The sequence below is a fragment of the Molothrus aeneus genome, chromosome 11 (assembly GCF_037042795.1).
Source record: "Molothrus aeneus isolate 106 chromosome 11, BPBGC_Maene_1.0, whole genome shotgun sequence".
Lineage (NCBI taxonomy): Eukaryota > Metazoa > Chordata > Aves > Passeriformes > Icteridae > Molothrus > Molothrus aeneus.
Genome location: NC_089656.1, coordinates 8062604 through 8076507, shown reverse-complemented (window position 1 = coordinate 8076507; position 13904 = coordinate 8062604). Strand labels below are relative to the sequence as shown.

Sequence of the window (13904 nt, the reverse complement as noted above, 5' to 3'; positions counted from 1 at the left end):
AGTGGGATAGTTACTATCTGTAGCAGTTTACAGTGTGGATAGAGGAAAGGAGCTACCACTGTTTCATTTTTGATAAGCTTCAGCTGTTTTGGGGTATTTTTCCGAGGGACACAAGGTGAATCTCTGTTCTGTCTAACTGTTCCTAAGCAGATACTCCCCAGGCTCTTGCCATCTCTTCATTCTGCACTGCTCTGGCTCACTGCTGCACAGGATTACTGTGCTCAGTGGAAGCCAAACAAAGGGCACCGAAGTGTGGCTCTAGTGTCTGCTGTAATGGGTCACGCTTATGTTGGTTCAGAAAAATCTCAGCTCAGTAACAGAACCTCCTCAGCTCTGGCAGCAGGGACAGGAAGAGCTGGCACTGAATGCCTGGCATCATCCTCAGAGTGCCATTAAACCCCTCACCTTCAGGTGGAGTCCATGGGAACAAGACTTAGGAGCTGGAGTGATGACAGAAAGTCATCCTTGAACTTTCTGGGGAGCAGCTCACTGTTGACCATGCTGGAAACTTTTTTTTAGTAGTCCTTATTCTCATCTTAAAAAATGCAGATTTGTTTGGTCCATGTGTAAACAGACTGTGCTGGAATTCCAAGCATGTCATTGCTCTCACAGTGCAGAGCAGTGCAGGATTGTTTCTCCATCTGTTTGGTAAAGGATTTTTCCTTACTGCTTTATCAAAAGCAGAGCAGCAGCACAGAGTTACCAGGCTGGGGTTTTTACCTGGGAAAGGTTCCTTGCACTTCTTCCCTGCACATTTCTCATGAGGCAGAACATGTTCTGAGACTGGGGCTGTCATCTGTAGTCTCAGAACACCCTTGTGAGTGACTAAGAGTGCAGCTCTTAAAATACTGACACAGAAGCAGGTTTTATTTTTATCATTTTATTAGATTAAGTCTTTTGTCAAAGTTGTAAAATCTTTTGTAAAATAGGTGTTGAAATTCCCACTGAATTGATTTCAATCAGTGCTGTTCTATTCCAGGTAAATCAGCTTTGTTATCTACAAAAATGAAAGCAAAGCAAACTCTTTACTTTTGATTTTTAGGCAGCTTCTAGAATAGGCTGTTGTGACTGGTACAGCTTGTGTTTCATAAGCACTTAGGGGGTTGTTTCAGAACCAGTGAGCAAGAGAAGGATGTAACAGCACCCAGGATTTGCTTGTGGGGCTGCCCCTGGAATAAAGAATGCCAAGGGCCCGGATCACACACTCACTGAAGCACAGTCCTCTCTGAGGTTCAAGGGGAGATAAGAGACAAAGCTATCAAAGGACAGGCAGGCTGCCAGACTTCTTGGACCTTACATTATTCACACTGAACAAAGATTCAGAATTTTCTTGGCATTGTTCAAATGGATTTAATTTCCATAGGTGAACCTCCAAGCATCGGCATCCCAGAACCAAGGGGGTTTGTAGTGGGTAGGAACGAAGGACATGAACTCTGCCCCTCCAGAACATTCCTGGGTTTTTTTCATTAAGGCCTCATGCACACTCCACCCCCCCTCCTGCTGCTGCTGCAGGGACAGCTGTGCAGATGGGAACTGATGTGTTCTCTCCCTTCCTACACAACAGTTCCTACACTTCAGTTCTGGCATTGCTTCCTGCATTTGAAAAATAGAACAAACTAGAACCAAGTGCTAAAAGAACTTCCTAACTTCATTTATTAGGCCACAGTGCTTCTCTTCGGATGCCTTAAGCTTATTTTTTTAGATTTCAAAAACCTTATTTTCCCCAGATACTGCTGCTCCTTAGCACATTATTATTCATTATTATTACAGATATTTTGTAAATAAGTAAACCTGCACTAAATCGGTTGCTTTTTGTAACAACCCCACCTATGACCCCCCCTCCTGCTGCACATTATTCCATTTTTAAGGATGTGACCAGCTGCTGCTATGTACACACCTAGGTGCCAGACAGGCTAAGGAATTCTTTCTCATGCTCAAATCCATCAGGAAATGAGATTCAAGATTCTTTGCTGATACAAAGCAGCAAATGCCCCTGAAGTGCACTTCCAGGTTGGTAACTGCAGCAGCATCTTCCTTTCGATGGCACTGACACCCCCATTCAAACCCATTTAGCTCATAGTGGTACCTGATACCTAAATGTAGCTGAAAGAGATCAAGAACTATGGGACTGCAGAGAGAAGCAAGCGCAGGCTGCCTGCCTACAGTTTGCTGTTGAGGTGCTCCAGGCTGGCCTTGGCCGCGAAGCCGCCGTCGAAGGCAGCGTTGAGCACCTCGTCCAGGCAGGCGGCCAGCACGAAGCTCAGCTCCTGCCGCACGGGCGCCGCGATCTCCTCCAGGTCCTTCTCGTTCCTCTGGGGAAGGATGATCCTCTTCAGGCCAGCTCGGTGTGCTGCCAGCACTTTGTCTTTAATTCCCCCAACCTGAGGAGGAGAAGAGACACATGTATAAAAACAACGAACTAATAATAAAATGATCATCGTAACATCACATCAGGAGTTAAATTTTGAGGAAAGGTTCTGCCTCCCTCAGTCATTTAGGAAAGCAATTAAAAATGCAGTCAGAGTTGTAGCTCATCATGTGCTTAATGAGGGAAATATGTTAATATGCTACAGTATTCTTTCTGTAACAGCTAATAACCAGAGAAAAATACATTTAGGAGTGTAGTTACAAAAGAATCGATAGTGGAAAAGTCATTGCTTTTCAGGAATTTCTATAACAAAAATGGCCTTCACTCTGGTTTTTTTATATCACTGAAATCCTGCACCTGCATTAGAACAGAAGATTTTTCAAATAAAGGCAGTGTTAGATTTAGGGGGAAAAGAGTCCTAAGGCAGCAATGTCCCATGAAAAATAACTTGAGCTATACGACAAAATATGCTCAGCAAAGCAAACCCATGTTCAGGAGTGGAGAGGCACTGAGCCTCCTGGCTGAGTTGCTAATGAGATATAAACAGGGGTTTAATTAGATTTTTTACAGCTGTAGCTTCTTCCCCCAAACTCCTCTCTATTCCTACAGACCATCTTAGAGCAGAAACTTGTAATTTTACAGTGCTTTAGAGAGAGGAAGGGCCTGTACTGCCGTACAAAGGGCAAAGCCTGGCTGCTGTGACACGGGCAGAGGTGACCCGTGATCCTCATGTGACCCACGGCTCCGGGCAGAGCTGCACACTCAGCAGCAAGGGCAGCCCCTGGCACAGCCCTGGCGACTCAGGCACTGGAACAGCAAGATTCCAGACTACCTTGGGGAAGGAGGAAAGTGTGGGTTAATATCTACAGGTCCCTTATCTCTGCACACAGCTTTAGCAGCTGGCACAATCAGGACAGGCAGACTGCAGGGCTAAGCCGGCTCCCACCAGTCCCTGCAGGGTGCTCCAGACCCCTGGCCAAGGGCCTGTCCTGTCACTCTGCCCCCACAGCCTCCCAGGCCACTGCCTGCCATGGCACCTCTGGTTCTCTCTCCTCTGCAGGAAACAAAAATCCTGTCCCTGATTTCCAGCTTCATCCTCCTCCTGTCCATCATTGGCACGAGATGATAACTCCCATATTGGCTTCAGCCCCCGTGCCAGGCCCCACTGACACTTTGAACTAAACTGTTTGTCTGAACGCCTTCTCTGCCTTCATGCTTAGACAAAGCTTTATGGAAACCCCATCTGGCTGAGCTACAGCCAAGGATCAACGTTTAAGAGAAACCTAAAAGTAGCTCCATGGATTCAGGAGTAACCTGTGTGCAGTTACTGTGAGAGCTTTAAGTCACAACTTTTCAAAGACACCAGAACCAACAGTCTGAGGAAGCACATTTAGAAACTGCAGTGCAGACTCAGAGCCACCTTGCATTTTAAGACTTTGAGGTTTCCTTTCTAAGTAGACATTGAATGTATTTTCCCAAAAAGCCACATCAAGGCTGGCTTTAGCTTGAGAGGCAAAGCAGAGGAGTGGGGCAGTCCTGCAGCAGCCTGGCCTCCTCCAACTGCACCAGCAGAGACCACATTGCTGCTAAGGAATGATCCAGCAAGGCTGTGGATCCACGCTTTTCTGAGTGGCTATAAACAGATTTTATATCCAAAATAGGGAGCATTAATACAACTTAGCTCTTTTCTCCAATGATGCTTACTGGAAGAACAAGGCCTCTTAGTGTAATTTCTCCTGTCATGGCTACATCTGAGCACACCAGCCGCCCACTGAAGAGTGAAGCAAGGCAGGTTACTATGGTAACACCAGCAGATGGTCCATCTTTTGTGACAGCTCCAGCTGGGAAGTGCAGATGGATGTCAGTGTTGTCAAGGAGATCAAAACTTCCAGAAGCTTAAGGAAAAAAAGAATGGTTTGCATGTTAAAAATCTAAACCCATTTTGTTCCTGGTCTTTATTCTAAAAGCCCACCAAGAACTAAAAGCCTTGGCACTATTTACTAACAGTAGGCTGAAAAAAACAACACAATATTGCAGAGGCCCTAGGACAAAACAACAAAGAAATCCCAATGAGCTTTCCTACACCCAGATTCCCAGAAAAAACTGTAACATGATAACCAATAAGCTTGGCATTTGCATGCATTGGGAAACGAAGAGTAGGGATTAATGTGGAAACCAAGGAATTTCCACATAGAATTTTTATGTCCCAAACCGTCAATGTTCAGAGAACACTTCACAGAAACTCACAATTATAATCAAGTGGAACTCTTATTTATGTCCTTTCACCTGGAATGGAGTACATGGAGTGTAAACCAGAGAGGACACAGGTAATCCCTGCAGCATTTCATACATTAATTACATTTTGGTTTTTAACCTATCTAAACTTACACAAATAGCAGAAGATACTGGTGAATTATTTGCCTGATCAGCAGATGATCAATCTAGAAAGCACATTTCTACAAGTCCTGGGAGGTTCAGACAAAAAAATAGTTAAAATGTTCTTGTCCTATTGCACTGCAGTTCCACAGCTGCCATACAAACCCAACACTCTCAAAATACTAAAACTTAGACTAAAATACCTTTTAACAGAACCTGTCAGAGAAAAGCTACAGACTTCCATATCTGTCTCCATCGTGACAATACTGCTGGAAAGCTTGAGTGTAAAAATGAGTCAGAGGCAGTGTCTGCCACAACCAAGGAAAGCACCTTGGCACTGAGGCTGCCCACAACCTTCCAGGCTGGGGCAGGGAGACACAACTCATGTTCTGCCAGGCCACAGCCACCTTGGCTTGGCAGCAGCTGGGAAAGAACAACACAAATGCACTCTGGGGCTGCTCTCATCCCCAGGGTAGCACTGCTGGCTGAAACCCTTTCTCTGTACGTGTGCACAGCCCAGGTGACTCGGCAGGGGGCACCAGCAGGTCCCTGCCCTCACCGTTGGTCAGCTGGTATCTCTTGGCGTTGCTGCGCAGCCAGCTGATGGCCAGGTGAGCCGACTCCTTCATGACGTCCCCCAGCTGCCCGGTCAGCGTCAGCTGGCCCTCCCCTTCCATCCTGCTGGCTTCCACAAACATGATCTCCCCTCCCAGGGGCGTCCAGGCCAGCCCTATGGCCACCCCGGGCTGGTTCAGGCGCTCGGACACCTGAAGGGAAACACAGGAAGCAGTTTAGGAAACAACCATTAAAAAAATTTGGAAAAACAATTCAATAGCTGGCTTTGAAACAACTGTACCCATCAAAACACTAAAGTCAAGCCAAGTGTCTGATCTGTTATATTTTAATTTATTATTTAATGCAGCAGTAGTTCTGGATAACACTAATTATACAACAGGAGCTGTATGTGGCAGCTTAGCTTAAGGCCATGGCAAACATGTAGGTGTGTCATTCTTGAAACCTTCCCTGCTCCCAAAAACACCTTAAGAATCTTTCTCCTCAAAGGATTCAAACTATTCAGTCAATCCTGACTGAATGTTTATGTGACTTAACCCATCTGCTGGTGTGTGTTTGCCCTGTTACTCCTGTGACAAAGCCACTTTTGCTCCCCAGTGTTCCCCACAAGCCTTTTTAAAGGTGGTGGCACTGCCTGAGCTGTGGCCAGCCAAGCCCCTGATGTTGTTCTCTGCAGACTTTTACAAACCTTTGGAACAGCAGAGGCATGACCAGCCTGTGTTCCCAGGCCAGGTGGGGGACACCTGACAGAGCCCCTTGAGGAGTTACAGCAGCCAGCAAGCAATCAGCAGCCCCAGTGGCAGCCAAGGGCAAGGAGCCCACACAGCCCCTCCTCCTCCTGCCTCTGCTGGGGCTCTGCCTTACCTGGGCACTGGCAGCAGCACTCTGCCCTTTGCTTTCATTAGCATCATTTGGCTAAGAAGGCTCTTTCTTTTTCTAGCATTAGAACTGTGTGTTTCACTTTTATGGTATCAAAATACCTCACCAAGCATTTTCATCCCTGCTAACATCAGTTTCTATATCCATTCCCTGTGTGTTATTAGTTACAGTGATTTACTCTGATTATTTTAGTCACTGCTTAGTAGCTCAGGTTAACAAAGTCAGCTCATCCTGGTCACACTGAAGTCCAACAAAGCTGGAACATTCCCCTGTGCACTGGAGACTGCTATTGTGGCAAACCATCAAAGGTGAGATGAACACAATTCACTGTCCACGCCCTCTCAGCCCAAAGCAGCCATCAACAAGGTTTATTGATCCGGGGCTTTTGTTTCAGTTCTTTTAGACTGTACTCTGGATCAACTGGAAACAGTTTAGAGGCCGTTTGAGAGCTCTGGGGCACAGCACAGCAAATGGGACAACAAATCAAACCCCAAATGGTTCTAACAGACTCAGCACAGGCTCCCTCCTCTATCCTCAGACTAGGCAGGTCCCTCTACTACTTTCACAAGTCAGTTGAGATCTGATAAGAGAAATTGCCTGTGTAGTAGGTGTTGATCACCTTTGGACCATTGTTCCTTGCCAAGCAACCTCTCCTGCTGTCCTGGAGAGAGACTGGACCACCCCTGCTGCAGGCTGAGCCTTTCTGAGCTTGCTGACAGGCACCCGTGGCTGCAGAAAAGCCTCTTGGAAACCCCCACACATCCAGAGCCACAGAACCCCCAACACTCAGAGGAAAGCAGCCTGGAGAGCACAAGAGAGACCCACAAAGTGTTACAGGGAGCCCCACAAGACTGAATCGCTCCTGGCACCCCTGAATAATTTCTTCTCACCAAAAGTCAGATGAATTTAAATTAGAATAAATCCTTTCTTACATTTTCTAAACAGCCTCAATTAAAAATGACCATTTGAATCAGCTGATGGCTGGTGATGTCTGTCAGGTGATGAAGATGCCACTGAGCAATGGAGTCTGGAGATCTGAGAATTTTTGTAGATGAGACCAAACCAGCTGTGATTTAGCTGTACCCTGAGTACATGAACATACTGTCAGATGCATTTTAGCTGCCTGGATACTGCAAAATTTAAGTCTTAACATTCAGCACAGTCATTTATTTTAGAGTATTTCAGGTTATCAGCTGCAGTTTTGGAACTACACCAAGTCAGTGCAATGGACCAGAAGCTGGCAAGTGCCTGATTCCCAATGGGAGATGAGAACCAGTTACTTGCTGGCCTTGAGCACATTTGTTTTCCTTCCACAGGTTCTCCCAGCCTGACTGTACCAACTTTTTTTCTTCTCTTCTGATTCATTCCCTGGCAGATCAGTGCTGGCAAAGCACATTTAACAGTGGCTTCCCTCTGAGGGAGGAGGATTTCCCAGAAATATCACCACAAGACTGACAGTTCTTAGACAAATATGCCAATCTAAACCTGTACTTTGGACGGGTTTTGCTTCTGAAAGACACCCTGATGTTTTTCCCTGATTAAATGGTGCATGTCACAGGAAACAGAGCCACTCTTTTATGGCATCTGCACTTTCATTTCCTAGAACAGGCCATTCCCCCGACCTGCAGCTTCTGTCCCTTCAGCTCCACTCAAGTTATGAGGATAGAAACCAATCCTGATGGGCCTTCCTGTGGTGCCAACAACCTTTGGTACTCAAGCAGAATTAAGGGTTGAAAAAAAAAAAGCTAAAAAATCCCACAATACATCAACTAAAATCCAAGCCAAAATAGAAATAGTTTGTCATAAACCCACTGGATATTTTAGAAACCCTTTCTCCCAAAAGTGTGCTGTGCTGAAACATTTCATTAAATCATCTGCACTTTAAACTGATTAGATTATTCTTTCAAAGCCTCACTATGTGATTAATTCCAACATTTGTTCTGGAGGGAGACACGTAAGATTATTTATTTGTGATAAATGAATTAATCCAGCAAGTAGGAGCTGAATATTCTGTCCCACCCTCCTGCTGGGAGAGCTGTGCAGACAATAGCCAGGCAATGCCCTGGAAAGGTGAAAGATGAATCCCTGGCTCAGGAATTCCCTGAAGGACAACAGATCAATGAAGTCATGTCATGTTTCCAGTTCCATTTGCTCAGCCTCATGCAAGCACTGACACCGTGGCTGCCTCTTTGTGTCTTTGTTTCAGCTGCTGATAAATGGCAAAATGCAGGCCCAGGGTGAAGCTCTCGGGCCAGACCCAGAGAGGAGACCCAGGCTGACCCTACAGAGCAGAACCCACAGCAGCCAAGCTCAGAGCAGAAACTCTGCTCCTCCAAAGAACCTTGGGGGCACTTGAGAAAATTCTAAGGAATAACACATGAGTTGGGAAAATTCCTTAAAATAGGAGTTATGTTGTTATCTGAGCAATTTACATGGAAAAACCCAAAGTATGTACTGAAAAATATTCACTCAATCAACACAGCAAATAGCACATGAAAAGAAATCCTGGGCTGCTTGGGGAACTGATCTGTGTGGATTCATCTCTACTTCTATTTATGCACTAAATTTGCCTTCTAAATATGGAAATGTTAAAAAAACCTTTTGAAACAGTAGTCACAAGCTTCAATCATTCTTATTTCAGTTGAGAGGCCAGCAGATCCATGAAATGCTTATCTGCAAATTTATAGCATCTGTAGTGGACCCCACAACAAATAAACAAAAACCCACCAAAGATAAGCCCCAGCTAGCACTCCTGTGTTTGTACACTTGAAATTAAGAACCACACTTTAATTACTTAATCCTACAGAAAAAAAGACAAAATAGCAGAAATTCTTTTCCAACACAGTCACACTACCAAATTTAAATGAATAATCAACTCCAGAAACAAAACTGACACCATGTGGGACACCTAAGAAAAGTCCCATATTAGCACTGAATTCTTACATTTGTGTCATCTTCCTGCTGGGTACAGAGGCTTCTGAGATGTGGAAAGAACAAAAGCTGCTGACAAGTTCAGTCATTTGCCTAAAGAGTAAATTCTCCTAATTTCTGGAAGTTAAAAACCAGATCACCAAAGAACCCTTGTGGATGCCCTCAGCCCAGAGCCACCAGGCCCCTTGGTCACTGATCCTCCCTGCCTGCCACTGGCCCAGCTCCCAGCAATCTCTGGCACAGCAATGGCACTGCCTCCTGCCAGCTGTTTCCTCATTTCTGCCTCTTCCTTTAAGAATCTCTTCCATGACAAAATCCTCATATCCAAAAGGCTCAATTCAGGTCTAAAAACTGATTCATTCCTTAACAATCATTCATTTTCTCCTGCTATCCCAATCATCTTGCCTCCTTTTTGCTCTTTAAGTCCCACTGGAAGTTTGGTCCTCTGATTTAGGAGAAAATAATTGTAAGAGGAAAGTTCTCAGAACCAGAGAACAACTGTCAGTGTCACTATCACCGGTGAAATGAGAATCCCAAACTAACAAACTACTTTAACTGATGGCATTTCTACAGAAAGGAGCAAAATACAGATGGGGGAAAGCAAAAAATCTGAAATATGCCTATTGAGGAGCAGAGCTGGAGGTGCCTGACTGATCATAGAACATTTGAATAGCTAAGAGTCACATTAACCTAAAGAATGTCTGAGAACTTCTGGTGCAAGCTGAAGTGGTTTGAATACCCCAAAATGCTGCCTGGCTTTAAGGAGGGATGAGGAGCAGTCCTTAGCACAGCTGCTGCAGAGACAGGATTCCTGGGCTCTACTTTTGGCTTCTTTCCCAAGACCACCAAACATCCCCCAAACAAAAGCAAAATTGTTTCAAACTGAAAAAACACCACCACATTCTTCAGCACTGCTGCAGGAATCTTTGCTAACAGAAAAGTCAGGGCATTATGTCATTTATGTACCCTCAATTAAAAGAAAAGAAAAGCTTTAGGTGAAAACACACATTGTGGAACATAAACAGTGCTGTTATTAACATATTTTGAAGTTATTAGCATTGTATAGACTCAGTTAATAGCAATAATCATATCAGCCAGAAACAGCATCAAACAGAAACAAATGAGGATGTTACCTCCATGTCATACATGGGGGGCCCCAGGATATCTTTCAGAGCGTGGAAATCAATTAAAATTGGCATTTCAGGTGGCAGAGCCAGGTCAGCTGTGTCACTGATGGATTCAGGTTTGGCATCTTCTGTGACGTGTTCTTTGCAATCTAAGGGAAGAAAATCTAATTTAGCATTTGTAATGGTCTTTCCTAGACAGAGGAATTTTTAAAAAATTGTGACAGAAAAATAAAACATGCAATGAAATGCTCAGTAAGTTCAGGAAAATGTGCTCAAACCATCTCTCACAAAAATCTTGTCAAATTAAAGATAATATGGCATGAAATGTAATTATTAAGCTTAAATATGTTCAAAGTGTTCATCAAAGATAAAATTAAATCTAGAGCACTGACAGAGATGCAACTCATCAGCTTAAGTGCATTTTAAACTAATTCAAATAGCAAAACACATTAGGCTCATTTAAGACTTTACATTTTTCACCAGATTTGTGCAGAAAACCAGTATTTCACAGAATCAGAGTAGTTTGGGCTGTAAAGGACCTTAAAGCTGATCTTGCTTTGGGGTCTTGCAGGGACACCTTCCACCATCCCAGGTGGCTCAGAGCCCTGTCCAAGCTGGCCTTGGACACTTCCAAAGGATGGGGCAGCCACAGCTTCTCTGGGAGCCTGTGCAGGGCCTGCCCACCCTGACAGGAAAGGGTTAATTCCTGCAGGAGGAGCCATGTGCAGGGTGGTGTAACAGAGAATGTGCAGCTGAACAATTCTGGGGGCAGCTCTGACACTGCAGGAACTCCTGTTCCTTTCTGAGTGTTTACAAGTGTGCCCCAGCACAGAGCACCTGCAGGGCAGCCCCTGCAGCACAGGCTCTGCTGGGACATTGCTCATGTTGGTTTTTGTCTCCTATGAGTTTTAGGGCTTTAGTCAGGCATAGAAGGGTTTGGTTGGAAGGGACCCTAAAGATCACCAGCCCAAGTCCCCACCACACACAGGGACACCTTCCACCTACTCAGGCTGCTTAACTCACAAAACTGACATCTCCTGTCTGTTCAACAGCCAGCCCAGAATAGAACACATACAGGCCTTGTGCAGTGGAAAAATCTCAATTTTGGTGTAACAGCCTGTGGCTTTTGTCTTGAAATACTACACACACAGAGGGCTCTGTTCTTCTCTTTGTTGAAGGAGATATTGCTATGGTGCCATGCTCAATAACCAGCAGCAGCAAAAAATTCCTCCAAGGTCCAATTACCAGACATTTTCAGAAACACCTACAGGCAGGATATACTCTTGAGGAAGGGCTATAAACCCCCAGCAGCCTAAACTTTTGAATGCAATATACTCAGGTGTCACCCAGGAGGGACCAACAATTAAAGCAACAGTTATGGGTTCAGAAAGGAGCTCTTCCCTTCCTTCACTCACAGCAGGAGTGGATTTCTTACCTGTACAGTGGCTTCCTTAGCAGAACTGCCTTCAAATTTCTGTTTTCTCTTTTTATACAGAAGTGAACTATGGTATTCACAGGGAATGCCCCAACGAAGGGAGAAATGATGAGGAGGACTCCATTGGTATGGAGAAGGCTAATTAATGACTTTATTATAGTATATTATTCCATACTATATTACACTATATTACATCTAAACTGAATCTGCCAAGCACTCAACTCTGCACACACTGCACAGAGACTCATGACTGTCAGCCCACAGTCCTGACACACACACACACACACAGCTGGCCCTGACAGGCCAAGGAAACAAGACACCATCACCGTGGGTAAACAATCCACACTGCATTCTACTTTTGCACGACACAGGCACAGCAAATGAGATAAGAATTGTGTTTTCTTTGTCTGAGGTTCAGAGAATGTGAAACCCAGAAATATTCTTGGGAAGAATTGTGCCTTGCTTTTCTCTGTGAAGAGAAATGTGGTGCCAGTGAACTGTGATGGGAACCATGGCAATGCCAAGTTCACCCCAGCCTGCAGAGGAGCTGTTTGATGGCTGAGCTCCAGAACTGGCAGGCCCTGACACTGCACAGGTACCCAGGAACTGGGAGCAGAGGGACAATGCAGGCAGGGAATCATTTCCCCACAGATCTGATCCAGGTGCAAGAGGCCTATCAGCATTTCTCAAGAGCCCTAAGCAGTGTTTTAGTGAAGGATCTCTCAGAGAAATGAAGAATGCTTGGACAATCCAGCTGTTCCTGAGGCTCTGTGGCCCTCTCAGGCAGTGCTCCCTGCCCTGGGGCTGTCCTGCACACACAGAGTGAGGACTTTTGTTCCCAACCCCAGCCCAACACACATCTGAAGTCTGTATGACACAGCAGTGTACACTGAGCTTCAGGACTCCTGCACAGATTCTGGATCCAAATATGGGTTGTTTACTTTCTTTGACTTCTTTCTAATTTTAGTTTGAAAAGGAGCTTTCTGGTTCTTCCCCTGCACATCACTGCATGCACAGTAACTGAAGATCCAAGAGTACAAACAAGCACAGAAAACCACAAATCACTGATCTAATCTATTCACTATAACATGAAGAGGTGGTCAGTGGTGCAGAAGCAATTCTCAGAAGGGATGAAGGAGGATGTCTCCTTTCACAAGATACAAACTTTCCTGTTACTACTGCTGATACATAAAGACCTTTTTACAGATAATTTTTTGACTGTGCAATTCTCACTAATGCCTTAAGAGAGCCTCAAGGAAAACATTCCACATCACCATTAACACAACAGCAGCACCTCAGCTTTCATTCAGGACTCCAATCTAAGAGTTCTTACCAACAGCCACTAATCTTTCATTGTCCAACCCACTGCTCCATGGCTAAATCCCATTCCTCTGCTGCAAACACTGCCTTAGTCAGATGCCTCCTGTTGTTCCAGCATGTCTCTCTGCTTTTGTTAAACTGCTATTTTTGTACATAACAAACTCAAAGACATAAATACTGGCAAGTCTAGGAAGCTTGACCCTGCATGCTATTCTTGCAATTCAGACTGCAATTTCAGTGCTATTTGATAATCTGAGATGCAATCCATATTTCAAAGCAAAACTGAGTTTTAAACCAGCTGCTTATGTTCTATACCATGATTTTACTGCCTAACAAACACAAATGTATTTATTTCACCTAGCTCTGTATACAGCAGAAGAGACAAACTCCTCATAAACAAATCAGGGAATTTGAGGCCACCTGCCCCATTAAAAGAATCAGAAACTCTCTTCTATATCTGATCTAATGAGTAGATCCCGTTTTATGATCTGTAACAATAACAAACTCCAGACCTTTTCCAAAAATGTTGAACTAAATTCTGTCACTATCTAATTTTCTGTAAAAGCAGTGATGTCCAAAATGTAATTACAAACTCTAACTTTTTCTTTGAAGGAAAAAGCCATCTCTATTTATCATCTTTAAACAGGTGCTGACTATGAGGAATCTATGCAGACAAAAGTAATTAAGATTTCCACTAACAATGACAAATTGTGTTCCTTACCTTCCCCAGACTAACAGCCATAAACCACAGTACAAGCTAAATGGCATAGTTATCTAAAACAAGACACTAAAATTCAGGTTTCCAGAAACAGAACTTCTCATTAGGACAGCAGCTTAATCATCTTACACTTTGAGACAAGTTGGCAAAATAAACTAAAAGGTCAAAAAGTGCCCT

General features: G+C 44.4%; 1 protein-coding gene across 1 annotated transcript in view; it reads right to left on the bottom strand.

Moving 5' to 3' along the window:
* Window positions 1–864: 864 nt before the first annotated feature.
* The window catches only part of LONP2 (lon peptidase 2, peroxisomal), a 37302-nt gene continuing 24262 nt past the window's right edge, over window positions 865–13904 (bottom strand). Inside the window, exons 12-15 of the mRNA XM_066557405.1 lie at window positions 10261–10403; window positions 5304–5511; window positions 4073–4263; window positions 865–2381 (exon numbers count right to left, since the gene is read on the bottom strand). Coding sequence (XP_066413502.1) covers window positions 2160–2381; window positions 4073–4263; window positions 5304–5511; window positions 10261–10403 — 764 coding nt within the window. The 3' untranslated portion in view covers window positions 865–2159. The remainder of the gene's footprint in view (window positions 2382–4072; window positions 4264–5303; window positions 5512–10260; window positions 10404–13904) is intronic.